Source organism: Stegostoma tigrinum, chromosome 43, assembly GCF_030684315.1.
Source record: "Stegostoma tigrinum isolate sSteTig4 chromosome 43, sSteTig4.hap1, whole genome shotgun sequence".
Taxonomy (NCBI): domain Eukaryota; kingdom Metazoa; phylum Chordata; class Chondrichthyes; order Orectolobiformes; family Stegostomatidae; genus Stegostoma; species Stegostoma tigrinum.
This window is the reverse complement of record NC_081396.1, coordinates 227581-252813: the sequence shown is the minus strand read 5'-3', so window position 1 is coordinate 252813 and position 25233 is coordinate 227581. Positions and strand designations below refer to the sequence as shown.

Genomic DNA, 25233 nt, shown 5'->3' with positions numbered 1-25233 from the left:
ACAAACAAATAACAGATGAACATTAAATTGTTTCCAAAATCTTAATCCTCCTGTCACCCAACTCTATCAGTTCTCTGCTTCTCAGTTGCATTATCCAAGGTCAGAAATCACATGACACCAGGTTATAGTCCAACAGGTTTATCTGAAAACACATGCTTTCTGAGCCTCGCTCCTTTTTCAGATGTTAGTGAGTAATGTTATATCAGGCACCAAATTCATAAGTAAAAATCAAAGGGTCATACTACTGATAAGGATGTATTAAACAAACCTAAGATGCTGTTCGATATTTAATCAGTTTCTGCAGGCTTTAAAACACAATATTCTGATATCTTGGCACCATAACACTCAACCAGCAAACAAGCAGGTTTATTGTGCAGAACTCTGGGATTATCCCCATAGTCTGGATGACATCCTTTATAACTCCAAAAATGTCTTTCTTTTTGATTGTATGCAATGTTTTAATTGACCTAATATTACAACAGGCAGCGCGAAGCTAACTCGTAATATCAATTGTTGAATAGAACATCTGCTCAATAACACAAAGGTTTGTGGGTGGTGATGTGAAGGATGAAATGATTCGTAAAACCTACAGTTCATGGATCATTGTGATGTGATTTAGCATCTAGCACTCTTGTTTCTGGGTCAGGATATTGTGGATTCAAGTTTCACCACTCATCCTTGAGGCCATCAGTTAGGTAGGCACTCCAATGCAGACTGAGAAAGTGCTGCAAGTGTGGAAGGAGATACCTCCTGATGAACTGATAAACAATGGCCCCCACGTTAATGTACATGGCTGCATTGGAAGAGCTGGATGGCTCTATTCAGTGTCTCAGCCAGTCACATTTATCTCTCAACAGCAAAAAGCAGGTGAACCGATCATTACCAAGGTTTTTACTGTTGGAACTTAGTGTGTGCAATTTGAAATTTGGGCTTCAAGAGAGACCAAAGCTGTGTACCACATATGAACACAATGATATTTAAAGTGTGAAGTGATCAGAGCAATTGGTCACATCAATAAGTCTACAATAAATCAAGGCCTATGGTGAGCAAATCAAAATGGGGTTGGGGTCTTTGTAAAGTAAAGATCCAAAGCTCCTTTTCTTCAGAACATTTTCCGTTCACCCCAGTTCATGTCCCAAGTCATCCATTTATATTCTCCCTAACCACAAAAATGATCACTCAAAACAAAACATTGAAACTTTTCATGTCAGGTTTATTGAAATTTGATCAATACAATGACATACAATTAACATTCTGTGGGGTTTCACGTGTTTCGCAAATGATCAGGAACAGCACAAAGAAATGTTTCAAAAGACCTGAGGATCTCAGGCATCTGGAGAAAATGATGTTGTCTGACTTGGAGATTTCTTTTTCTCTCAAGTACTGAGCAATGTTGAATTCTGTTCATGTTGGAAGTGCATTGCTACCAGGAGAAAGGTTTCAAAGTGCTCACAACAGTTTTTTGGTTGTGTTAACCACTCATTTACAGGGATTATATAAATGGGTGATTATTTGAATCAGCAAGTTGTTATGAACAGGAGGTAAAGCTTTCAGTTAGAACAAGTGAGACATTAACCAGGTTGGGCTTGCTGTGAGATTTATTCATGCTTCTGAACACATTTGTTGTGACTGACTCGTGTCCCACCACACAGGAGTACGTGGTGCCGCTGTCCCACTCCTCTGCAGAGACGGTCAAGCGACTGCCTGAGTTCCAGCCTCCTCTGCCATCCTCAGTCACTGGCTGATGAATGAACCCTGTCTTCAGAAGGGTATCATTGGCCATCCAAGCCAGGTAGATATCTGCAGGAGAGAATCCAGTGACCAGGCAAACCAGGGTCGCAGTGTGAGCAGTCTCCATCTCATCCGGTGAAGGGGCCAGGAGGTAGAGTTGAGGGTGAGTCTTAACCTCAACTGCAAACAGATAAAACAGAGGTTAGAATTCATCTTTCTCTTAACCTGTATTTACCTGACACGTTTGTCTCTTGCACAAAACTAAACAACTTCTGTATCCCCAGCAACTCTGAGTTCAGAAACTAAAAGCATTTCTGTTCATGTTCAATTTTTCAGCAGCTTGTGCAAAGGTAGGGTCTTCAATCTTGTTGATTCTCTCACCATGGGTGAGGATCCCCCTTTCATAAATCATGTCCAAATCATTCATAGAGCTGGGCAGTTCTTCAAATTAATCAAAGTCCTTCAAATTATCAGTGATTTGAATGGAATAAATGTAGAGAATCTCTTTTTCAGCAACAGATGAGTCAGAACAGACATTTCAGAGGAATCAGAAATGAACTCATGAGTTGCCAAATGAATTTGATCTGCTCCCCTGTTTCTGATGACTTGGAATGCAAAGCATGAAAGAGGGTGGAAGCAGATTTACTCGTAACTTTTACCAGGGAATTGGACATAAAATTGAAAAATGGACAATAATTTGGTTGCTGAGATGGAGTAGATCGGATGTGGGATAATTTGAATAGTTATTTCAAAGAGTGACGTGACAGACAAAATGGCATCTTTTAAAATGGCCCAGTTTTCTGAGAAACACCAGAGAACCACTTCCTGATGTCAACAGGTAGGCTTCAGGCATTATTCTAATCTGGTGTTGCCTGCTCTTTCTCCTTTTCCTCTCCATGTGTCTGCTCATATTCACCCTCCACCTCAGATTGACACTCTCTGTTCCAATCCAGTGCTGGATTGATGGAATATTAAATGTTGAAAAACTGCTAATCCCTCTCTGACTATCCTGTCAGCTTGATCCCATTCCCTGGGAACCATGTATGATTCACACCAAGGTTGCTGAGGTCATTTGAGGCTTCATCTGGTCAGTTCCTCGACGGGGTTGACACACATCTCTGAGCTTGTCACATACTCTGACAGCCTGCGATAAGCTGCTTCACTCTCTGGCAATAAATCACTTCAGTTGCTAAGATCAGACACACATTTCCATCTACACGTACCTTGGGCTTTCCTAATGAACCTCTTCTCTGGCGTTGGCAAATTTTCATCCTCGACCAAACACATGTACTCTACGCCACTCTCCCATTCTGCAGCAGGGACCGTCAGTCTACTGAAGATTATCTCTTCATGTCCATTCTTCTTGGGACCCTGGGTCTTCACTCCATCTTGTCTCATGATTCCATCCACTTTCCAGGTTACCCTGACTCCCTGTAAATCATGGTGAAGTATCTCACACAGAATGGTTGCTGTTTTGTTCCTCCAGATCTCTTCAAAAGGAGGCTTGCTTAAGGTGACCAAGATTCCAGTGTCCAAACATTCATCTGGGAGGACAATGACAATTATTACTCCCTAACTCCCCAGTGGGATGTCAGTGTCACTTGCATGGCTGACAATTCATGCTCATCATTACACATAAAACTGATACCCTGCTGGGCTCTATCAAAGGCAGTAATTAGTCTTCAACATTGTTGTGTGCCTGAAAGTGACAAAAATCCCCCTTGTGCTATAGTTCGGGGGTCGTTTGAGCATAACATGTACATCCTGTTCTGTACTTGCATGTCTGAGTCATGGGAGAAGAAATTGGATGGTTCACCAAACTCATCACACATTTTCCCCATTGCTACTGATTTCTAAACCATCAGTCATTTCTGTTATCCCACAGTTCAGCACATGTTCTGAACACTTTTCAAGCACATTGCACCCAAAAGCCACAACTCTTCTCCCTGTAGGAAATTGCAATGTAACTCTTGAATGCATTGTAAAGGATAACTATTATTGCATCAGGATGACATCCTTAATGAGCTTTGAGAGTCTTTTCCCCTGACTGCATTCTTAGATGATATTCTGCACATGATGTCTGATGAGAATGTGGCTTTTATTCACTTGACAGAGCTTTGGTTTCTCTCCCTTGCTCACTTTTTAAGCATGATAAAAAAACAATTCTATGCTAAATGTATTGACAAATTGAGATTGTTCATTCTGAAGACTTTCATATTCTGTGGTTTAATAAACACTGGGTACAGTCAGTAATTTGACTCGGGATTCAACATCCACATTAGTGATGAGAAAATGACCAAGTGTTGACATCTAACAATCTGGAATGTATGGTGATCTCTCAGCGTGTAAGCTCTCAGAGAGGTGGAGAATGCTCCTCATTGTTGTGAAATTCTGATGCTGCTGAGCGAACAATGTTCATTTTCATTTCCTCCTCAAAACAAAAATAAATTTCGGAACTATTTTCTGAGTTTTGAACTATCATGGACTTTGGCCAATACCTGGATGATGGGTACATCAGGAAGATGGCATCAGATTCGGGTACTCCAGCCAGAGCTACTCTCCTGCCCCAGATCCTTTTCTTTTCTTTCTTTCTTCCCTTTTCTGCAGCATTTTTTTCTTCCCAAACTTTTAATGTCTTAACTTACCTGAGAGAATGGAGGAGGTGACTCCCAGACCAGAGGACATCACTGATGAATCCTGGAGGTATGTCTGTGAGCAGGCCAGCGTGGGAGCGAATGCGAGACCAGGCCAACATGGGAGGAAAGCCCTGGGCCGGAGGCTGTTGCCAGGAGGCGAGTCCCAGACCAGATGCTCGTGCAGGGGGTTGAGTCCCAGGGCGGGTCCTGGACTGGAGGCCAGCACCGGGGAGGCAAGGCCCTTGCACACTGGAAGCCAGGCTTGGATTTTTCAAGCCTTGTGTGATCTGGAGATTTACCTGGTGCACTCTGGAGTTGAGGTGCAGGCGCAGACTTGGTGAAAAGGACTGTAATTTGAGCACTTCTTAAAAACCTTTTTATTCTTATGCCAGACTTTTTGAGTAATTCAAGTTGTTTTTAAAATTTCTGTATTCCTGTGCTGAATTTTATGTTTTGTTCTTTCAATTATGGAACAAATACTCAAGTACCTTTATCTGTCGCTGAGATGGACATAAGCAGTAACATTGCAAACTTTTCACTGCACTCATTTGAGTGCACATGACAGTAAAGCCAACTCTAATTCTAATCTGAATAGAATAGTTTGTCTTTCAATGATCAAAGGTTCTCAAAGTTTACTGGGCTGCACAGGACATGGCAGAATTCTTGTGTTCTCTCTCAGCAATTACATTGATGACCAACATCATTACAATGGAACAGCCTTTTATCAGATCAACATGATTGTGTTCACAAACTACCCATCAATGGACTCTATTTGTTGGTCACATTTATATTGCCTTCAGAGAAAGTGATGTCAAAGTTAGCCTCACACAGGAAACTTGCCATGCAGCGAGAACAAGAGTATCCACCATTCCCACCAGGAATAAGAAGGGTTCTGTTCCAGTCTCAAACTGGAAGAGCTCCTGACTTTGGTAACAAATATCTTCACCTCCATTGCCCTGTGGTAGGGAATGTGGAGTTCCACTCAGGCCCACAACTTTCTCTTCTTCAAACTGGTGTAAGAAGAGTTTCTATGAGGATAAGTGACATTAATCTTGTCACCAGGCCCAGGACTTACCTTGGACATTCTTCACCTCCTTCCTGCTGGTAAAGTTGGACGGTGGATGAGACACTGCACAGGTGAAGACTGAACCTTTCCTCCACTCCTCTGTGTTCACAGTCAGGTAGTGCCTGACACTGAATGTCCCTGTCTGCTCCAGAGCAGTGAGGCCAGCATGGGTGTTGGAGGAGATCAGGCTGCTGTCCTTCTCCCAGGAGACCTGTATGAGGTCTGGGTAGAATCCAGTGATCACACACTCGAGTGTAACTTTGCTCTGATTCTTGGTCTCTTGGGCTGGTGGAGGCAGCAATCTGACCTCGGGACTTTTTTGTGGAACTGGAACAGATGGGAAAAACAAAGAAGGTGTTAACCTCTTACTATGAGCTTGGCAAAGTCAGGTATGTAATTTGTGATCTCTTGCTCACCTCTTAGGCTCCTTGTCCACTTTGACACTGATGAGGAGGAGGGACCACTTTGAGCAGAACACACAAACTCCACCCCACTCTCCCACTCCTGTGCTGTGGTTTGGAGTTGGCTGATGATGACGTATTGGGCGCCTTCCTCTCTCTGAGCTGTAACCCCTTTGCTTCTCTGCCTCCGATTTACCTTCCAGGTGATCTGTACCTGGCTGGGATCAGAACACACTGCTGTACACACCAGGGTGGCAGTCTTGTTGATCCAAAGCTCTTTGATTGAAGGATTTCGGAGAAAGACAGACACTTCTGGGAATGGGAAAGGAAAAACTTCAGAAGAATTGATATTTTCTGGTGTCAGCAGGTTTCAGACGTTTGGGGAAGGCTTTGCTATTTTTGAAGCAAAGAAACATGGCAACAAAAGTGGACTTGAACTGGATTCTTTTTTAATCCAGAACATCTGGAGCAGATACTCGACCATTAGAAAATCCAAGGTTTATTTAAAACATGTTTTGCAGTTCCTCATTTGTAAATTTTGACCAAGGATGTACAATCAGTGCATTAAGAATGAGGCAGATCCATCTTAAATCTGTTTCCCACGTCTGAGATCAAAACTTCACTGCAAGCCCTGCAATCAATTGTGGGCTGAGCAGATTTCGGAGACAACAATATTAATAAATGCAATCTCTGATTTGCGAAATGGAGTGAGACAGAGATACAAGCTGCCCAGCAAAAAGAACAATTGTACAAATTCTTCTTCTTGTGTGTGATTGATTCCTGACATCGAACACACCAAATCAATGAGAAACCTATTTCTCTCACCCATGACACAGTTGCTGACTCCTCTCATTGTTCACATTGTTGGCTTATAATCCACTTGAGTGCAAACTCAAAGTTGGCATTTCAGGGCAGTCCAGAGGGAGTACTGCACTGTCAAAGGCACTTTGGTTGAGAAATGAAAATGACGCACCTTGTGCTGTCTCAGGTGGAAGTACCAGATGACAGAACACTATTCTGAAGAAAAGCAGGAGAGCTATTGCTGATCTCCCAGACAATTTTATCACTCACTCATAATCACAAGCAGCAGATTACTGAGTTATTCTGAGATTTTTTTTAATGGAAACTTACTCTGTGCGGGTTGACTGCAACATTTCCTACATTACAAGAGAGGGAGATGATGGCTGAGTGGTGTTGTTGCTGGACTGTTAATCCAGAGACCCAGATAATGTCCCGGGTACCTGGGTTCGAATCCTACCATGGCAGATGGTGGAATTTGAATTTGATAAATATTCAATAAAGTCAAGCGCTGACTGTGAATCCATTCTCAATTGTTGGAAACAAACATCTGGTTCACTCATGTCCTTTCGGGAAGGAAACTTCCATCCTCACCTGGTCTGGCCTACATGTGATTCCAGACCCACAGCAATGTGGTTGATTCTGAACTGCCCTCTGAGCAATTAGGAATTGGCAATAAATGCTGCTTAGCCAGTAACACCCTCATCCTGTGAATGAATAAAGAGCGACTACACTTTAAAATACCTAATTGGCTGTGAAGCACTTTAGGATGTCTTATCGTTATGGAAATGAGATATAAATGCAAATCTTTCTTTACTTTTCTTGCTCTCATTGGAGTCAGCACTGAAAGCTTCGTTTTATGATTCCAATCCTAAAATTCCATTGCCTTGGCCTTCCCTCTCTCTGTAATCTTCTTCAACTCTACAATAATCTGGAAACTCTGTAAAATTTAGGTCTGTTGTAAATTCTATAAACCCTTTATTTGAACATTGATGGTCAGGTCCTAATCTCTGGGACTCATTCCCTAACCTTCAGTGACCTATTCTCGCTCTTTCTTACTTACCCTTCAAGACACAATTTTGGCCCGTATTGGCCAAGTTTTTGGTCACATCCTACATTCAGCATTTTTTGACTAAGTGCCAATTCCTCTCTGGTTTTCCACCATCTGGGATTTATTTTTGCCATATTTGAGAGCTCTATAAATGCAAGATGTTATTCATAATCCTGCCTGCCAAGGAAGTTGGTTCATTTTTGCATTGGGAGAGCAAACCCATGTATCACAGGAAGTCACAAAAGCCCTCTCTTGTTGCAGGTTGGAGATCATTTATACAGAACATGATCCTCACACAATCCAAATTTGTTCAGGAAATATTAGACTTGAGGGTAATCACGCATTGATTTGATCACATGTTCTTCTTTATACTTGTCTCTCAAAGAATTATCATTACTTCAGATATTCTGCAGCGACCTGTGTGCGCTGCACATGGTCAATGTCCAAACACATTCACTGTGCAAACCGTAACTATGGTGTCTGCTTTGATCCACGCTGATTGCTCTCTGTCTATATCACATTGAGTTAATACTTGAAAAGAGAAATGATTACTATGTCTGTGTCCTAATCAAAACATTTATGAACACAAAGTACCAAATCTTCCAATGCAGTTTGAGCTGATGTTCAGAGTAGTGACAGGAACACATGTGGTATTAACTTCATATGTTCCATTTCTGTCACCTGCCTGTCAGACAAGATGTTGAGCATTTTCCTCCAAGATTAGTAATGAACATTATATTAATGACCAATTCTTAATGTTTGCTCCCTGACAATCAAACCTCACAGAATCAGAAGTATTCCCCTTATCATTGTAAAATGGTGGAATCACAGGATAAGGGACATTTCATTCCATTCACCTTCGTAGAGAAGTTAAATAGAAAAGTTTTGTCAATTTGAAGTCCTTGTCAATATTGAGTACAGTTCATTGACAGTTGTCAGTATGCAGGATTGAAGGGATCGTCTCTCATTTTCCTGACCTGTGTTTACACCCAAAACCTACCAGATCCTACAGGGCCCCAGGTAAATCCTTAAGTCCTGAATCACAAACTTGCCTCAGGACCAACATCACTGAAGAAAGAGGCCAAGCTCCTATTTTATTGGATCAAGGTGACTGTCCCTCTGGATGACAAATAGTCTTCAAATTCTTGTCAACCTGAGTCAGAGCCAAGAGGCGGGGGTCAAACCGTGGGATCAGGACCTTGCAACCTAACCCGGTACAGGTCACCAAGAAATGACTACTTAGATAAGTCGATTGGCTAGGAAACACTAAGTGCAACCTGTCAGAGACTTGTAATGAAATTCAATGGCCAGTTCCATTCACAATGAATTCACAACTTTATTTTACACATTTGATTGGCACAGTTATATTGGTGCTTTTCACCATTTTTGAGGGTCACATTAAGGTTAGTATGGTAGAGCAGGACTGGCGGAGACTCAGAACAAGAGCGAGGAGGACAAGTGTGAGGAGTACATCCACCTGGAATTGGAAGAGATACAAATTTAAATGTTATACATTTTTAGCTCTCCTGCTTCTGTCAGGGACTGGCTCCCTTGGGAGATGGTTGAAGCACATCATGGTAATTCATTCAAATTCAGCATTCGAAAGATTTATTTAATAAAACAGCACTTGGATGGCAGTGGGAGGAAACCGAAGGTGATTTGAAGTGTGAATGTTTTCAGAAGACCATTTGACATCTCGCCCCATTTTCATTTCTATTGCAGTCACATCAAGTAAAATTGAATGAGGGTTTAAATAGCCTCAGTGCTTTACGTTACAATAGTTCAGTTAGATGTGGTTTTAATATCAAAACAGAAAATACTAAGTGTCCCCCCCCCCCACCGCCGTTCTTATAATCAATGTCAGTGATTCAAAAATTGTGAGCAAGTGCTCGCACATTCGGTTATTAGAAGATTGAATTTCTGACAGGGTATCCTTACTCCCTCTCAGAGTCTACTTACCCTCCCGATACTTCATGTTGATCCTGGTATTGAAGCTTGTCGGCTCATGGGACACTGCACAAGTGAATTCATCCCCATTCTTCCAATCCGCCACCTGTACAGTCAGGTAAGAGACTGTTTCAAATGTACCACCTTTTGCCTTTTTGGAGAGGAGTTTGGCACCCGATTGGAGCACTCCGGCTTTAAACCAGGAAACCTGGACAATGTCAGGATAGAATCCAGATAGTATGCACCCCAGGGCAGCAGTGGTTTGATTGTAGACCATCTCCCAAGATGGAACAACAGAGAAGACATGGGGAGCTGTGGAATGTTGCAATATTTCAGATTACATGGAACAGAAAAGATGCACACATTTCCCCTAACATCTAAAGAAATCACCACAATGCCAGTGCCTTCCATATTGACCTTGATTTGCCTGGGAATAATGAGCCTGATGAGAATGATCTTGCATGTCCAAGTGAGCTGTGATAGGGAGTGCAAGAACCATTCCTACGGATTGCAGAGTGCAGCATCACATTTTACTGAGATCTGGAGCAAAGGCAGGTCACTGGAAGTTGAGGTGGACATTAGCCATGATCTAATAAAATGGAGCAGTTTCAAGGAGCTGACTGGCCTCCCCTTGTTCATATGCCATTGCTCAGCAGCTCCTTCAATGCCATATTCATATTATCCTCTGTCCCTTCAGTTCAAGAGTATCTGGAAATCAATGAATCTCTGTCTTGCTTCTACACTGCTTGATTTTGACTGTGTGTGTCAAAGTAGATAAGCAACCAGTAAAAGATTGGGTTAATGGTTTCCATTTGCAGGAAGTTCAGTCTTGATAAGTGATACAATAAAACCAGACAGGCGTGAGGATGTTTTTCTTTGCAAACACAGCAATTTGTTTGAATCTGGAATGCACTCCCTTTGAGAGGCTGGTGAAACAGATTCAAGTATATTTTCCAAAAGAGAATTGGATTCTTGCTTAGAATACAAAATGTTTGCAGGATCATGGACAAAGGGCTGAGGAGTGGAACAATTTTGCATCTTTGATAATACTGGCACACATCTGATGGGTTAAATAGCCTCCTTTCCTGTAAGCTCTTATAAATTGATGATGTGCTAAAGGGTGAGGGGTGGGGCCTCTGTTATTGGAGCTGAATCAGAAACGGTACAGAGATTATGGCATTTCTTTCCTGTGTGGTGAACCTCAACAACCCCCCAGCAGCGCACTGCCCACCCCCTCCCGCCACAATTTTCAGTTGCACTGACTCCAGCAGAACTAAATGTTGGAATTGTGGCATCACAGGCAACAACGTTGTTGCCCTGCTTTAGCCTGTTTTGCACAATTTCATGATGGTTATTTAGCTCCTGGCAGACTGCCAACAAGCAAGGATACAGCATCTGGAGACAAGAATTAATTTGTGGTGTTTTGGGCAGAAACCTCCCTCACTTGTTGCTGAAGATTCTTTTCTAACCATATCCCCCAATCCTGTAGAGTTAAGAATGGTAAGTAAGCTCTTTACTAACATTGAGGCTGAGGCTTTGTGGTCTCAGCTTCCACCATTTCATTTGCCTTGTAGCCCGCCTTGCAGTGGTAGACCTTGCCCGCATTCCAATCCGACGCAGAGACACTGAGCACACTGCTCATCGTGTACTTCGTATTTTGCCCCAAGACTGTGGGATACTTATTGAATCCAGTTGTGATCTCTCTATTGTCACTGGACCATGTCTGTTGGATGCTCCTGGGCTGGAAATCCTTGACTAGACAGTGGAGGCTGATCTGATCTTGATTGGAGCTTGTGTCACAGGAAGTACTGGAAACATAAACTGAAGGTTTGGTCTGGGCATCTGAAACGTAAATAGACAAAACCAATATATAAATTCATGGCAAATTGGAGAATTTGGGTTAAAGCTACAAGCAGCTGTTTCTGAAAACAATTACACTGTCAGACACAGAGTTTACACATGTATATATCATCTGTGACTCAGTTGGGTCTCACTCTCACGTCAAATTCAGAAGGTGATGGGTTCAAACTCATTTCAGAATTGAGCACATACTAAGGGAGTGTCCCACCGTCTTCCATATCAGAAATTAACTGAGAGCACAAATTAAGTAATGAATAAATTAATTTATTATAAAACTGACAGGATCAAATGGTAATTTATATAAATGGCAGAATTTGACTCAAAAATTATGATAAGAGCAAGACTTGTTTCAAGGTGAGAGTAATTGAGATATTAAAATACCATAGAACATAAACAAGTGACATTTCCAATCTGCAGAAAAATGGGAATACTAGCAAGAAAGGGATCAGGACCCATAGAAATATATCGTCCAAGAGGCTGTGAGTTCAAATCTTACCCTGGTGAATTGAAATGGTTATGGCTGTTGATTTGCATGGAGTGGCACCAGAACACACACTCTGGAGAAAGTGGCAGATTAATACAAACCCTTAAGGTACTTTGCAGAGGGAAATCTGTCATCTTATTTCAGTGTCCCTTGACATCAAGTGCGACTCAAAATCTATGAATGTCTGTCTTGAGTTAATGACTGAGCTTCCATGCTGCAAGACTTTGGGAGTGTGTGTGAAATCAAACAACTGGTAAAAGCCAATGAATAGTTGGTGATTGTCAGTGGAAAGGGGGAGCTGGTGCAGGCTGGGGAGGTAAATAAAGAAATTATTGTTGAAGTTACCTTGACAAAATATTGGACAACTGCAAAATGGAGGTCAACGCAGACAGTCCATCTATCAGGCTGGAATCTTGTATTATTCAAAGGAACAGCAGGTATACACTTATCCCACAGACTTGAGTAGACTGGAATATTGTGCGGGTGTGAAGGCAATGTACCATCTGGTTCAATCAGTTTGAACATGGTTGATTATCTCATGATCTTATTGTTGTTTTTCTAGATATTAGATACTGTGTTCCCTACATTCCACTGATCACGACACTTCAAATGTATTTCATTAGCTGCCAAAAGTTTTCCCAAAGGCAAGATATAAATTCAGGCATTTTGAAAAAAACAGTGAAACTAAATCAATTAGCTGTACGTCTCAGAAATCAGGGTGTGAGCACTTGACAAAGTTTTAATTCTATTTCTCTCTGCACTGACTTTGATGGAGCAGCTGATCTTTTCCAGTGTAGGTGACAGGATCGTATCAGTCAACATCATTTACAGTTGACGGTCTTTCACATCCTGGAGCCAGTGGGCCAGAAGTATAATTCATAATTCAATAATAATTCAGAATTCATAATTCAAGCAGTGTTGGGAAATGGTGGTCAGGGCATGGATCTGGGGATAACTTTGATAAACTCCTGAGGATGTCAGCATTGTGCTGAAATACAGTAGTAATGAGGAGAATGATGAGTGTCACTATATCGTTAGAGAGCTGGAATTTATGAAATGGTATTCAGGGTGAACCTAGCCTGGAGTGATTCTGGTGAGTGTGATTCTCAGCCCAGGTTACAGTCCACCCTGGCCTCTTTCCTACTGTACTCAATGGGATTGAAAATCTGGGCAGCTGTGAAACACATGGGTGATTCAATGTAACCTGATGTGTTCTGCAGCCAAGACCACGTTCACCCTCTGTGTGTAATTGGTGAAACCTCATTTCATGTCTGTGTGTAATTCTGAATTGTCCAACAGAGCTAAAGGATACTGTGGTCCATGAGAACTCAAGGTCCAACAGATTCAGAATGGCTCAGAGTTTTAAGAAGTGAAGTGCGGGGTAAGATGAAGCAGATTGATGTTCTTTCCTTTGGAAGAGTTGAGCAGTATAATGTTTTGGCACTGGTGTACAACAGACAATGGCTGTTCACTCATCAGTGCCTCAATGGTTGCAGTTTCACTTCAAAACCAGAAGGTTGGGGGTTTCAGCAGATTCGTGAGCACAGCGTCGAGGTTGATATTACTAAGAGAGAGCTACACTGTTGGGGGCAGGTGCGGCTGGGCTTTTAGATCAGACATTAAATTGATTTCTGAGTATACCATACAGTATTTATCTCCAGCCAACATCATTAAAAGCCATTGCCCGGTCAGTATCTTATTATTCATGAGTCCTGGTTTGCACAAAATGCCTTCACAAAACTGACAGCACTTCAGATATACTCAAAACCGCAACATCCCAAATTCATGGAACGTGCTAGAAAATACAAGTTATTTACTTTCCAACTACTTCAAGCATATCACAAAGAGTATTGGCTAATACAATAAAGATGTTTTGGTATCTAGACAGAATATGCAGCATAGAATGTGTCCTTTTGGCTGATCAGTCCATGCGTGTTCATACTCTGCTCAAGCCTCCTTTTATTCCATTTATTCCTGGGCTCAGTACTCACTATCGGAGCCAGTATTTATTACTTATCCCTAACTGCCTTGGAGGAAGTGATGGTGAGACATTTTCTTGAACCCATACTGACCATTTAGTGTACAGACACCCACGCGTGCCAGTGACGGTAAATGTCCAACAACATAGATCCAGGTAGAGATGGGGAACGTGAACATGGAGAGGTTTCAAAGCACTTACAGCCCTTGTCCTTCTAGATAGTGGTGGTTGTGGGTTTGGAAGAGACTGTTGAAGGTGCCTTCGTGATTTATTGCAGTGCATCGTCTAGGTAGTGCACACAAAGGGTCAGTGCTGGAGGGAGCAGATATTGAAGGGGTTAAAAGGATCCTCATCTACCCCATCATAATCATCCATTCCCTTCCCCCTCATGGGCTTGTCTTGCTTACCTGTAAAATCCATCTCTACTCTTCACTTCAACCATTCCGTACTTTAACAATTTCACATTCTCACCACTCTTCGGCTAAAGAAGCTCCAGGTTGTGGCCTTGCTCGCTGAGCTGGCTTGTTTTTGTTCAGCTGTTTCATCACCATGCAAGGTGACATCAGACGTGGTGCCTCCGATAAAGTGATGTTATACTACTCCGCTTGGAATTTATACTGTCCGGTTTGTTATGGTGAGCCCAGTCAGTTCCAGTTTTCATCTGTGTGGACTTACATATGGGTCCAGTTCGATATGTTTGTTGATTGAAGAAAGGGTAGAGAACGATGCCTCTAGGAATTCCCGTATGTGTCTATGTTTGGCTTGGGCTCTGATGGTTACCTTGTCCCAGTTAAACTGATGGCCTTCATTGTCTGAATGGATTGATATGAAGGAGACGTGCCATTTTACTGCCAGCTGATTTTCATGAACAGCAAAATGGCACAACAAACTCTCCTTAATCCATTCAGGCAATGAAGGCCATCAGTTTAACTGGGACAAGGTAACCATAGTAGCCCAAGCCAAACATACACATGCACAGGAATTCCTGGAGGCATGATTCTCCAACCATACTTCAATCAACAAACATATCGAAATGGTCCTCATATACAAACTCATACAGATCAAAACCATAAATGACACTACTCACCATAACGGACTGAACAGTATAAATTCCAAGCAGAGCAGAATCACATTGCTTCATCGGAGGCACCACGTCTGATGTCACTTCGAATGGTGATGAAACGGCTGAACAAAAACAAGCCAGCTCAGTGAGCAAGGCAACAACCTCCATACCCCTTAATGTCATCAGTCTCCAGAACTGCATTGATTTCTGTCTTGAACCTGATGAATGATTGTACTTCCACAGCCCTATGGGTAGAGAATTCCACAAGATTTACTCCCCTCAGAAAGGAGAAATTCCTCCTCATCTCAGTTGTAAATGACCAGACTCTGGTCCTAATATTATTGGTCCCCGGTTCAAGATTCACCAGCCAAGGGAACTGTCCTATTTACATCCACCCTGTCAGCCTCTAGGAATTTTGCAAGTTCATTAAGATCACCTCACATGCTTAAAACTCCAGAGGATACAGACCCAGTTTCATCAATCCCTCTTCATGAGACAACCCTGCCATCCCAGGGATTAGTCTGGTAAACAATCTTTGCACTGCCCCCATGGCAAACGTATCTTTCTTGGATAAGGGGACCAAAACTGTGTACAGTGCTCCGGGCGTGGTCTTACTAAGGCCAGAGACAACTGCAGCAAGACATCTTTACTGTCATACTCAAATCCCTTTGAAATTAATGCCAACATACTGTTTCCTTTCTAAGCTATACCCAACCACTAGGTTTGAGTGACTCATGGACAAGGGCATCCAGATCCCTTTGGACACTTGCACCTCCAAATCACACCTCCTGTTTTTTTTAATCAAAGTGAATAACTTCAGACTCCTCTCTTCTATCAGCCCAGTTCTAGCCTATTTACAAAGCCAGTCCAAATCTTACTGAAGTCTGTTTGCACCCGCCTCACAAATCATGCTCCCAGCCAGTTTGATGTCATCAGAAAATATGCAGATATTCACATTGGTTCACACATCTACATCATTTATATGGATTGCAAGCAGTTGTGGAACTAGCATTGACCCTTTTATCACCCCAGTAGTAACAGCCATCCTGAGAATGATCCATTTATTCAACTCCCTGCCTCTGCCCAGTGACCGATTCTCTAATCATACTTGTATATTTCCCCCAAATCTAATCTATTATCCCCAGTGTGGGAACTTCTCAAATGTCTTCTGAAAATCCAGAAGCTACATGCACTGGTCCCACTCTGTCCATGCGACAAGTACCAGTGTATGGTAACTCTTTGGTGAGACTAAACACACAATCTCACCACCCTGTTTCTGCCAGAGGGCTGTCAAATGTTTTCCTTTCAATATCAATACTATTTCATTTTGATTTTTACAATGGAATCTGATCCTTCTGTCCATTCGGGCAGAATATAACAGATCACAAGAATGCCCTGGGTAAATGATGTTGCCATAAATTTTACCCTGAATTATTCTCTCTCAAAATTTCCTCAGACATGCCATCAGGCTGACTGGACTGTACTATGTCAGTAATATTCCTGCTTTTAATTCCCTCCCTTGTATCCTCCAGCCACTTTCTCAATGTCATTCAGAATTTTAAATACCCTTTCCCATCACTGATGTAATCAAATTACAAGCTTCTAGATCCTCAATAGTTGAAGTAGAGAGATTTGAAATGTCTTTCAATGTTAACAGGAGCTCACGCCGTACGCTGTAATGGCCCTCATCCAGTATATTACAGTCCAATATCAACATCCTTCTGCAGACGTCATCCCCTCACACTGAACTGATCCTTTCAACATCTTTCCAAATGTTCCAGCTTTAACCCCATTGATGGGTGGTGGGACTGTCGACTGGAATTGTGGGACACAGAGGGTGAGAAAGTTGAAAGATAAAGTCTGATGACTGAAATCAGGGGAAGAGAAGGAGAGACCAAGAAAAAAGAAAGAACTGACAAAAAACGAAGAAAAGATAGTGGAAGACAAAAGGAAAGATGAGAAAGGAAGGAGAGTGCACCCAGTGAGTAAATTCAGACAAGAGGCTGAACAAGAACAACTGCAGAAACACATCTAGAATCACCCAACTACAAGAAATATTTGTCCAGTGTTTTATGTCTTCCTGGTGAGGAAGAATGAGAATTGGAATCACACAGACTGAGGTGTGACACTGCAGTAAAATTGACTCCGAGCTCACTCAGTGTTTGTGATCAGGGATGTTCCCACCACACAGTCCATGTTACAATCAAACACTGCAGCCAAGAAACTGTTCACAGTGGGTGAAGGAAACCTGAGGTGATCGCCTGCCTGTTCCACACTGTGCCTAGCATTCAATTCCAGATCAGTCCCTGGAATTCCGGCTCAGGCAGTGGGCAGGATGAGTGGCAGGTCGGAGAACTGCCTGTTTTGTCTCACTCCCTGGGAGGAATTTCTAAACCAGTGAATCCAGGGAGATAGAGGAGGTGCAATGAATGTTTACTGTGTGCTTCTTGTAAAAATCAGCTTTTTAGCTAAAAAATGTCAACATGTCCTCAGGAGGACATGTTGAAATCATCATTGTCCTTCCTGTTTATTTAGTTAATGATGTTATTAAAACAAATCTATTTCAAATAAATGTGGAAAACTCATCTTAAAAAGCACACAGCAGAATATTATAGTTCTCATGAATAATCAGAGAATCAGGTTCCTTCACAAAACTCGCCATCCCATCCAAGAAGCTTGTGAAATGTCAATTGATATCAAATGGATCATAACCCTGCCACTGAGAAAGGATCGTGCCCTTCCTTTCCAATATGTCTAACTTATATTTCAGGGATCAGACCAACTAAAAGAACACAGTGGTCAGAGCTGGCTGAATATTAAACCTTGTTCCACTGACCCTGTAACAATAAATCATATTCCTGCCCTACGGATTTCCACTCAAGGTGAGATTTATGCATCGACCAGTTCATTTATTAGTCTGAAGTACCCTTGTTGAATGCTTTAATCCAATAATTGTAAATATAGAAACAGTGAACCAAAACATCTAATATCAACAAATAAAAAAATTGATCCCATGCGGTTATTGCACAAGAATGATTTCAACCAAACAGAAACTCTTGCAGTTCTCAACCCTTCAATGTGGGTCCAGTTAGAGATGAGATTTCAGAGTGAGAGATGGCTTGAAATCTCACAGATAATTGAACAATTAATATGAAAACACGCATGTCAATGAGACTCAACTTTATTCCACACACAGCCAGCTTGCTGTCTTCCAGTGAATTCTCTGGACATATGCTGTAAACATGTTGGGCTGAGTTACTTTAAATATAAAGTAATCCCTGTGTCTCACTCTGTCCAAATCATTTCTGTTTGTTTGCAAAATTATCAAGTAGAATCTGGAACCTATTATTCTTAAAACTGTTCAACAAGGTATGAACTACATTCGCAGAAAATGTAAACAACTATGACACCAATGACTGAATCACAAAACAATTGAATCATATATTTTAACTCCAATTATAACAAAATCCTTCAAGTATCCTAAAGTCCAAAATCATCAAACCTGCCCAATACAACACGTATCCTGAATAATGTAAACTGGACCAAGCTGAACATATCAAACAGATCCTGGAATCCTGGATTTTCTGGGGTTTAATATGAACAATTGAGAAGAAATCTCATCTCAGATTTCACTTCCAGTTACTGGGTTTATTCTTGACTCAATAGAAATTCACCACTCTAGGATGGAATCATGTAACTGTCTGAAATATCTCACTGATTTTACTGAATTATCAAAAACACAAATTAAATACAATGTACAGTAGAAAAGAGTAGAATAGAGAAGGTTGTCTTACTTGAAGTCACTTCCAGAAAGGTTCCGCTGCCCCAGTAGTCCAGCACTGTGCTCTGTCTCTTTATTCACCCAATACAATAACTGACCCTGAGCACCGTATATAATAATCCCCAGGGAATGTAAATATAAACTGTGTTGGAACCTGGAGCAGCAACTTCCTGTATTTTCATTTGAAATTCCATCTTAATCCTGTCCCAAATGTATCCAGTAATGTTTTCACATTTTTCCTGTTTGTTGACACCAGATCCTGCAGGTTACCCAGAAACAGAATTGCCTCCTTTTTGCCTTTTATTCTCCCAGAAATCAACATTTTCCCTGACAATCTGAGCCAGTGTCTAGATATTTCACTCTGGGAAACAGGAATGGGAAATCCATGGATATACATGGTCATTAGGAACGGGGCTGTTTATGTCAAGCTTTGTGCTGCTGTGGTGCTGTATCCATCACAATGCTTCATCCAAGATCAGAAACAACAGCTGTAGGATCCAGCCTGAAATCAAACATCCCGGACAAACAGCTGGCTACTTCATGAACTCCCCGCTCTGTTTCTGTGTGTCTCCCACACACCAGGAGTCAATGCTGGGGTTTTCAGTACTGTGCAGGAAGATGAGACAAATCCACAAAAACTTTTATTTTTTCATCATTGTTCTTCTGTTCATCACTGCTCTTTTCATCTTTCAAGTAATAGCTTCATGGCAAGTTCTTCCCACATCCAGGTTATTGAATCGGAATCTGATTTATATCCACTGCTCTGGAGCTGAAGGCCAGTGAGAGCACCCAGTGAGTGCAGTTTTAATTGTTTTCCTGTGCTCGGTTTTTGAATGGAGAGGGTTCCCATTTCTCTCACTGTGACCCAGCCGTATACACACCGCGATGGAGAGCTCTACATGAATCTCCTCCACTTTCCCTGTCACGAAATACAGTCACTTCACATTTAAACTGATCGCACTGACACTGCTCCAAGTGAGCAATGCTGCTCTGAGCCTCCCTGCCCGGGGATGCCCTCTCCTGTTTCAGTCCAGAGAAATCTTTGTTCACGTCCCGACATCCTCTTCCCATCGTGTCGCCAGCGGCAGGAATCCTCTGTGAATAATCACATTTCCCTATTCACTGGAAAGCCAGGAAGGGAATGAAGCTTTGCTGATAGCTGGGGCTGCGTGATCATTTCTTCCCTTTCACTGATTCCCCTGACGATATTCGCTCAGTGAGATTTTGTGCCAGTCCAGCCTCACATCCTCTCACTGTGTCTCGCACAGTAATAGATGGCAGTGTCGTCCATTCTCAGTTCGCTGATGTCCAGGTGGGCGACTCTGATGGACCCTTTTGAAGGGACGAATCTGCCTTGAATTCCAGGTGCATATTCACTCCTGCCACCCTGCTTGTAATTGAGTAACCATTCCAGGCCTTTCCCGGGGACCTGTCTGACCCAGTGCATCACGTAGTCATCCAGGTTGAACCCACTCACTGAACAGATCAGTTTGTGAGGCTGCCCCAGCTTTTTCACAACTGACTCGGGCTGGTTCAGCATGATCCCAGACCGGACACCTGTGAATAAAAGAGAAACAGAAGAGAGCTCACTTTAATAAACCAGTCAGATAAACAGAGTCACAGAATCTGGGAAGAAGCAGCCTCACTGTGTGGGGAGAAAGCCTCGGGAGCTCTCACCTGTCAGACAGAGCAGGAGGACGCAGAGATAAGGAAGAATCCCCATCGCTGTGTGGAAGCAGAGGCAGAGTCAGACACTCCAGAAATCCAGCTGCTTCAGGACGCCTTTATCTGGAGCTGGAGTCAGTGCTGTTTAAATAGGGGAGTGAAGTGAGCGAGGGTCCCACAAGTTCAACAGCAGCTCCACCCACTGAAACCAGAAACAGAGTTTCCTGTCCCCGCCTCCAGCACAGATTTCTATTTTCTGCCAGTTAGAAATTTATGCAACAGGTGATCAGCAGCAATAATCAGATTAAAGATTCTGCCACAGTTTGTCCTGTTTCTTTATTTCAAAAATAAAGTGCTTGTGAACAGCAAAGAAACTGAGAGATTCCAGTCAGTGTGCAGATATCTCCATGACAGAGAGAGAGAGAGGCAGAGAGAGAGAAAGGTAACAAGCGACAGAAAGAGACACCAGTTGGTGTGCAGATATCTCCATGAGAGAGAGAGAGAGAGGCAGAGAGAGAGAAAGATAAAAGCGACAGAAAGAGACACCAGTTGGTGTGCAGATATCTCCATGAGAGAGAGAGAGAGAGGCAGAGAGAGAGAAAGATAAAAGCGACAGAAAGAGACACCAGTTGGTGTGCAGATATCTCCATGAGAGAGAGAGAGAGGCAGAGAGAGAGAAAGATAAAAGCGACAGAAAGAGACACCAGTTGGTGTGCAGATATCTCCATGAGAGAAAGAGAGAGAGAGAGGCAGAGAGAGAGAAAGATAACAGGCAACTGAAAGAGACACCAGTCAGTGTGCAGATATCTCCATGAGAGAGAGGCAGAGAGAGAGAAAGATAACAAGCAACAGAAAGAGACACCAGTTGGTGTGCAGATATCTCCATGAGAGAGAGAGAGAGAGAAAGATAACAAGCAACAGAAAGAGACACCAGTTGGTGTGCAGACATCTCCATGAGAGAAAGAGAGAGATAGAGGCAGAGAGAGAGAGAGAGATAACAGGCGACAGAAAGAAGACACCAGTTGGTGTGCAGATATCTCCTTCAAGAAACTTGGCACCATCCAGGACAAAGCAGCTGGGTTGTGTGGCCCCTATCCACTACCATCAATATTCAACACCTCTACAGTGGTAGCAGTATGAACAACCTACACGGTGGAATGCAGCAACTCACCAAAGCTCATTCATCAGCCCCTTCCAAACCCACAACCTCTACCGGACTGAAGGACAGGGGCAGCTTGTGTATGGGATCACCACCACGTGCAGGTTCCCCTACAACACACCATCCTGACTTGGAACGACATCGCTGTTCCTTCATCATTACTGAGTCAAAATACTGGAATTGTCTCCCTGACAGCTGCAGCTACATGTCCCCCCCAACCCCGCCACCAACCCCCGAAGCAGTTTAAAAAGGTAGATCACCCCAGTTTCTCAAGGGCATTTACAGATGAAAAATAGCCCAACCGCTCATGTCCACATTCTGTGACCAAGCAGTAAAATATGGAATAATCATCACAAAGTGTCTTTCCTGGGGTTGAAGCAAGAAGTGTTACGTTTCTGGGCATTGGGAAAGACATCATTCCCCATGACATTAAAATAATGCTTTTTTGATGTCAGTTTGAGAGGGGCAGGTGGATAGATGCTGAGCTTTCAGGAACAGAACACAGACACTAGTCTTGAAGTGGGGAGTTTGGACACTGACAGCTGCTTAGCCAGACAGACAGGCCAGTGATGTAGGAAATACAATTCTGGGCACTCTACCCCAGGAAGAAGGTGGACATCACAGAAAAGGATCAGAGGAGGGTGAACAGAAATGAAGGACTTCAGTTATGATGCAGTTGGAAATGTTTGGACTTAATGCTTTGAAATCTCCTTCAACCTCTCCCTCTCTTCCTCCTCCTTTAAAATTCGCTGTAGAACACAACTCTTTGGTCAAACCTTTGGCCATCTCTCTGATATCTCCAATTGAGGCCTTGTGTCAAATTACATTTCATATCCCTCCCATGAAATGCCTTGGAATGGTTTTCATTACTGAACGTGTCATATAAATACAAGTTGCCAAGATGGTTACGATCTAACCATTTAGCTGGTGAGAAGTTTCAGGACAGATTGAGATGAAATATTTTCTCGGGTGAGTGGGTCAGTGACATGTGGACATAGGAAGCTTGTTATGAAAGCAGACAGAATAGTAAAGATTGGGTGGATATTAGAATCAGGCAAAGGACACTGAGTCATTGATAAAGTAAAAGAAATCCAAAAAAGATAGTAAATGAGGAACAAACATAGAATGCTATTGCAAAAGCCAGTGAAGAATGTAAGAAGGAACAAATTAATGAGAGTAAACATGGATTCCCAAGAGACAGAAACAGAGGAAATCCCAACAGGGAACGAGGAATGGGCAGAGATATTAAAGAAGACCCCAAAACATTCCTGAAGGAGGAGAGGATCAAGGATCTGGGTGAAATTGAGGAACTGTGGGATGTTCTGCAGAATGAAGTCGTACTGGAGAGAATAGTGTGACAGCATCAGAATCTATGATTGGGGATGTAGTGACAGTATATTGTCACTGAATCTGATTCTGAAAGGGAATCTATGGCAGGTTTGGATCATAATGAAGGATATAGGACAATGGCAAAATGCCAATCGCCACTAGTCCATTCCCAGTAACAGGAGCATTTGCACCATAATAATACCACAAAGTGTATCAGTAAATATCCTGCAGCAGTAACACCAACAGATGCCTGAACAATTTACTGACACCAGTAACACAGTCTAAAGTATTAATACTGTACCTGCATCAGGAACAGCACCGAGTTTCCCTGTATATACCAACACCAGATGTATTCGTACTGAGCCTGCATCAGTAACCGGACTGAATGTCATTGTGTCACCCTCACCAGGAACGCTGTCTGAACTATTAGTAAACAGCAGGAAAAAAATCAATCTCTCTATCTATATCCTTATCCTGTGCTTTCTATGTATTTATTAATAGGAATGCACATACATTATATTGCTATATGTTTATTTTTACATCGATAAATATATTCAAAATATATGTGGCTCCTTAAAGTTAATTATGAAGTTGAACATTTGCAGTTTCAGCTCTCCAGGTGAATGGCCTGTACTTGATTCTGATAATGCAGAGTTAAGCAGTGAATGAGACCGGGGCGATCATCCACATTTTACTGATCACCCCCTCCCCCTGTCCCCAACAATCCCAGCTCCAGCCCCAAAACCCACCCAACACAGTGGGTTGCACACAGAACCGGTCCACTGCTACACTCGAGATAAACAGCGGAAATGTTTTTTTAGACTGAGTCCTTATCAGCAACAAGCAGCGTTACACACCCAAAAGTAACCTCACCCCATCAGCAATGATTGATGGAAACCGCATTCGAAATGTTTCACTGGCTGTGACAGCTCCACTTGCGGCAAATTGTTTCTGCTCAGATCGCTGCCCAGCCTTGCATGGCCCTCTCCTGTGTTTTCCCTCGTGTTGTCTCCTTCACTGTTGCCCCTCAAACCTCACTCAGTAAGACTGGGTTGTGAAGTCTCACTGAAACAATACTGACCTTGACTGACTGGTCACTGATGGAATTGAAGGCGTGCGGTGAATTTGTTCAGTGACCTCTCTTTCCCAAAGGTTCACACATACTGGACAGTCTCCCTGACAGGGACACAGTGGCAGAGGGGTTCTGTCACTGTACTCTCAATCCAGAACTAGGGTTCACAAATCCCACCACTTTGAATGTTGGAAGTCCATTTCATAATGTCGACATTTAAAAATAAACTGGCAGCAACCAAGTCATGAATGTCTTTCCGGAAGAAATCCTGGAGTCCTTTCCTGGTCTGCCCATCGATGAGGAGCAGGTTCTGTTTCAGAGAATCAATACTACAGGGGACAGAATGGATTCTGGAAGGGTGGAGGATCCAGGCACAGGCAGCATCAGAGGAGCCTGAAAGCTGACATCTTGGGTCTGGGCCCTTCGTCAGAAATGGCCCAGACCTGAAATGTCAGTTTCCTGCTCCTCCGCTGTCGCCTGGCTTACTGTGTTCCTCCAGCTCCACACCTGATTATCTTGGACTCCGGCATCGGCAGTTCCGACTTTCTCTGAGGATCCAGGCTCAGTCTTGATGACGGAGATGTGAGAATTGTTAAATGTTCAGGAGATTTCTTCAATTGTGTTTGAAAGCCAGAGACTATTCCCCCATAGGCTTTCCTCAGGAGATTAAAGGGAGTAAATAAATTTAGAGGTCAGGATACTGTGTCCATAAAATGTGGAAGGATATTAAATGGGTGGTAATCCCAGGACGGTGTGGATTGTAAATGGGCTTTGAATGATGCAGATTCATAGGTCAGCTGAAGAATGATTTACTTTTTCTTGATCACAAGGTTAATTCATTTTGTTGTTCATCGTTAATTCATTTTGTTGTTCATCAGGTAAACACCACCTTCAATCTGAGCCAAACTCCCGTTTACTGGTAAACTCACTTAGTATCTTTGTTTAAAATCATGACAGAGTTCCTCAAATTTAGTGTGAAGATTTTCCACTTTAGAGACAGTCTGTGCTGTTTCTGTCCGAGGGACAGATTATTCTCTACTCATACAAGGAGACTCATTTTTGAGCCTCTTTTCCTTTCACACTTTTAGTCCTGTTGGTCTGATCTTTTTTGGGTAAATACAAGAATCAATCATTGGTGTTGGTCACTAAGTAGAAGCATATTTCCATATGTAAAACACTGTGCTTATTCTTTTTAGTAACACTGTTCTCTCT

At 42.5% G+C, this 25233-nt stretch overlaps 1 gene segment (V, D, J or C); it reads right to left on the bottom strand.

The window, feature by feature from the left end:
• Nucleotides 1-1262: 1262 nt before the first annotated feature.
• On the bottom strand, nucleotides 1263-20571 carry LOC125448978 (Ig heavy chain C region-like). The segment is given in 9 exon segments: nucleotides 1263-1911; nucleotides 2955-3275; nucleotides 5443-5760; nucleotides 5850-6146; nucleotides 9643-9942; nucleotides 11152-11472; nucleotides 18810-18865; nucleotides 20041-20353; nucleotides 20474-20571. Coding segments are annotated over 9 exon segments (2355 nt in total).
• Between the last annotated feature and the right edge of the window lie 4662 nt (nucleotides 20572-25233).